At 51.8% G+C, this 4,065-nt stretch overlaps 1 protein-coding gene across 1 annotated transcript; it reads left to right on the forward strand.

Moving 5' to 3' along the window:
* The first annotated feature begins 1,468 nt into the window (after positions 1–1,468).
* Positions 1,469–3,823, forward strand: LOC100839337 (homeobox-leucine zipper protein HOX19). The gene is made up of 3 exons (XM_003558384.4): positions 1,469–2,352; positions 2,653–2,732; positions 2,915–3,823. Exons 1-3 carry the CDS (start codon positions 1,951–1,953, stop codon positions 3,258–3,260), a joined length of 828 nt encoding a protein of 275 aa, XP_003558432.1. The 5' UTR covers positions 1,469–1,950; the 3' UTR covers positions 3,261–3,823.
* The last annotated feature ends 242 nt before the right edge of the window (positions 3,824–4,065 follow it).

Genomic DNA, 4,065 nt, shown 5'->3' on the forward strand with positions numbered 1-4,065 from the left:
AAGATGTGTTCTGTCTCTTTAGTACTAGCTGATTGAATGAATGTAAATGCGATGCTACTCCATTTGCAAGTTGCACGAATTGACTAAAACTGAGTGTACTACAGAGAATTTAGGCTTTGATCAGAAATTTAGAACTGCAACCTGAGTGCTTTCCAAGTTCCAAGAGAAATTCAGTGTGGTTCCTAAAACTCTAAACCGAACCAGACATGCATATCTCAATCTGTACTACCTTGATTATTTATAGGAGTCGTGATTACCCGGCAAGGTAGCTACATGCTCCCATCACACATAGTCGATCAACGACATATACCCAGGAACTAATAGCCCTGTTTCCCCTCTCTTGAACTCGCCCCTGTTTATGCCATGGCAGGCCACGTGATTAGATCATGTGACCCTCAAGTGCAAGTGCAAGTGTGCGTCACAATAAAGGAAGGTAAACCAACAAACAAAACAGGAATAGTAGCTCTACTACTCCGTATTAGAATCGATCGAGAAAGTCGGCACACATAATTAATTCGGCCCGGTCTAGCCAGCAACACGCCCTGGCTAGCAAGTAAGCGACGATCGAGAGAGATGGATGGATGGATGGAATGTGAACTCCAAGCCTATCATTGAGAAAGATGTCACAGGATGAGCCAGCATTCTCTGCCCCACACCGACGCAAGAAGCTTTATTTCCAGGGCCGGGCGTGTTCATGTCCTATGTGGAAAGCAAAGAAGGCGGTGACGGAAAAGGGGCTAGAGGCCAACGAGACCTACTTGGAATTTCGGGAGAATAGCAGCAAAAGCTTGCAAAGGAAGTCCCCATACCAGTAGTAGATACTTGATGGTGATGAGAGAAAGTAATCTGGGATTGGGAAGAAGCCACCACCTCACCTCACCTCACGCCTGACCGGCCAGGGCCAACCACACGTCTAGTAAATGAGCACGGCACATGCGTAGGCGGTCCATGGTTGGGCTTGGGTGGGTGCATGATGAGTAATATTGCCACAATCACACATAACAACACACCTCCCTCGATCGATCGACCTGTTCCTTGTAATCATTTGTGCAAATACCTAACGATTCTCAAGTCTCGTGCTCATGCAAACATCACTAAGAAAAATTTACGGAGACGGGCGTACGTAGTACGCGTACCTAACTGGTCTAGAACGTGCCCACCCCTAGGAAAATGGTTAAAAAGGCATGCTGTTACATGCCTCACCTTTGGCAATTTACACACACATGCATACGCGTATGGGCGCAAAGCGCAAACAGACAGCACACGGAAGGGGCGAGACACGAGAGGTGATGTGAGCGTGCGCTTCTTATATTGCCAGCCCCTTTACACGCGCGCGTCCACGTGGTCGTCTCACACGTCACCCCCGCCCCGCCCTAATTAATCATGCCACTCTTTCTAGCAGCAGTGACGGATGATGATGTTCATTCAGAAAGGAAGAAAAACACAGAGAGGTAGTAGTGTGTGAGGGGAACAGAGCACACCCGGAGGGAGAAGGGAGAGGGCGCAGCACGGCGCTGAGGACTGGTCGACTGGACGCTGGATCGGTCGATCACCGTCTCCCTCCCTGGCTTTTCAAACCGGGGGCAACGGCAAGTGTCGAGCGAGTGCGCGTGCGTGATGTGGGCGTGCATCGGCTTCTTGTCCCCCCCACGTACGGCGGCTAGCTAGCTCCACACCGCGATCCTCCTCCTCAAATATTCTCAACCCCTCAACTAATTCATTCCCCTCGCTCATTCCTTCCTTCCTTCCTCTCCTCTCCTGTCCTCCCCTGCCCCGCCCCGCACGAACACACGCACGCGTACTACTGCTGCCACACTTGCACGAGAGTTAGCCTGATTATAAAGTTAATTTGGCTACCTAGCAGCCAAATTAAGCAGAGCGTAGAATTCTTCAGTTCGGTCAAGCTAGAAACCATTGGCGCAAGCTGCCCGGTTCATCACGTCATAGCATATGGCGCAGGAGGAGGTCCACGACGCGGGCCTGGCGCTGGGCCTGTCCCTGGGAGGCGGAGGCGGAGGCGATAGTAGCCGGCGGCGGCGCAGGGAGGCGTCGTCTTCGCAGCAGTGCCCGCTGGAGCCGTCGCTGACGCTGAGCATGCCGGACGACGCGGCGACGCTGTCGGGCGGCGGCGTGTCGTCCATGTCGGCGGTGAAGAGGGAGCGCGCGGAGGAGGAGGAGGAGGAGGAGGCGGCGGAGATGGTGTCGTCGACGGCGCTGCAGGCGGCCTTCGGCGGCGCCGGCGCCGGCGCGGAGGAAGACGACGACGGCAGCACGCGGAAGAAGCTGCGACTGACCAAGGAGCAGTCGGCGCTCCTGGAGGACCGCTTCAAGGAGCACAGCACCCTCAACCCGGTACGTACGCTACGCACGCGTGCGACTCACGTTCAATTCTATTGACCACGGAAGAATCAGACAGCGGCATGCTTGACAATTGACGAAAAAAAACTGATGGTGCCACTTGCCTAATTCAATTGCATACGCATAACCCGTACGGTCTACTGAGATCTTAGTGTCTAGTTCTGCATATACATGCAAAGAAGCAATTTTTTCATTCATAACTCTGTTTATTTATTTATTTTCTTGATCGATATATGAGTTACTGAACAGCCTTTTTTTCCTTTTTCTTGGTGTGTTCTTTTTGGATTTGAGCAGAAGCAGAAAGTCGCTCTAGCCAAGCAACTAAACCTCAGGCCAAGGCAGGTGGAAGTCTGGTTCCAGAACAGAAGGGCAAGGTTAGTAATTCCGCACACACAAGTGCAAGTTAATCTGCACAAATATATTTGATTCTGGACAACTTTCTCCTTTCACGTTCGTGCACGTGCATGCATGAAAAAATCAGTGAATCCAGAAAACTCAACCCTGTTAATCTAAATTGTGGGTCATTTCAGTTCTGACGGTCATGACATGCATGCAGGACGAAGCTGAAGCAGACGGAGGTGGACTGCGAGTTCCTGAAGCGCTGCTGCGAGAACCTCACCGAGGAGAACCGCCGCCTGCAGCGCGAGCTCCACGAGCTCCGCGCCCTCAAGTTCGCCCCGCCGCCGCCGCCGCCGCCCCTCTCCGCCGCCGCGGCGCCGCCGCCGTTCTACATGCAGCTGCCGGCCGCCACGCTGACCATCTGCCCCTCCTGCGAGCGCCTCGGCGGATCAACCGCCGCCAACGCCACAAACAACACCAGCAAGGCCGTCGACTCCGACGTCCGGCCCAAGGGCGGCACCCACCACTTCTTCAACCCCTTCACCCACTCCGCCGCCTGCTGATTAATCTCTGCCAACAAATTAACGGAAGCAGCAGCACCACCAAGCTATACTACAGTTCTAGCAAGCTACGATCGAGTAGTAGATACGCCACGCCGTAACTAATACCTCACGTCGCAAGTAACATATGATCCTCCTACTTTTGCTATCTTCTTGGTCTGGGGGTTTAGTTCCGATATGATTAGCTAATCCATCAATCATAGGGGATCCATCGACCATCGATAGATCCATAGATAGGTAGTCAAACAGCTGTAGCTATAGCTTACCAAGCCATTGTATATTCTTGTGCATGCATGTAACCGTGGGCCTCTCCTTTTTAGTTAGCTTCTCCGGTTTTTTGTTTCACGGGTTGATTATCAGAGGGGAGGGCCATAATAGATTTAGATTCAATTAAGCCGCCGTGTGATTATAGTTCCTAGTGTCAGGCGCACAGTGTTGGATGGAGACATGAGAGAGGCAGGGAGAGCCTCCCTGTCGGGTGCGTACGTGTGTAACGTGTATACCTTTTTAATTTTTTTTATGTGCATATACGTTTCAATGATTGTGCCTGTCGGGGCTTAAACTGAGAATTGCGTCCCTGTTGCTTTCCGCTTTTGTTGGTTAGTTAATGAGAGAGCTAGCTGCCTCGCTAGCCTCCATTGTGCTCTGGCTTAACCATCTGTTCCGTCGTTAGATCTGAGCTGTTGTAAGCTGATTCTTTTTTTTGGACGATGTGTTGCAAGCTGATTAACCAAGGAAAATTTCACACGACCACTAACTAGAAGTTTGACACTAGTACAAAATTGATGACGCGAGCAAGCTAGTCATG

This window comes from Brachypodium distachyon, chromosome 1 (assembly GCF_000005505.3).
Source record: "Brachypodium distachyon strain Bd21 chromosome 1, Brachypodium_distachyon_v3.0, whole genome shotgun sequence".
NCBI classification, from domain to species: domain Eukaryota; kingdom Viridiplantae; phylum Streptophyta; class Magnoliopsida; order Poales; family Poaceae; genus Brachypodium; species Brachypodium distachyon.

Excerpts from the sequence above, each read along its gene's own strand:
- LOC100839337 (XM_003558384.4), top strand. The coding sequence starts at position 1,951 with ATGGCGCAGGAGGAGGTCCACGACGCGGGCCTGGCGCTGGGCCTGTCC. Across the intron at positions 2,353-2,652 it reads AGCACAGCACCCTCAACCCG|AAGCAGAAAGTCGCTCTAGC; the intron begins GTACGTACGCTA and ends GGATTTGAGCAG. Across the intron at positions 2,733-2,914 it reads TTCCAGAACAGAAGGGCAAG|GACGAAGCTGAAGCAGACGG; the intron begins GTTAGTAATTCC and ends ACATGCATGCAG.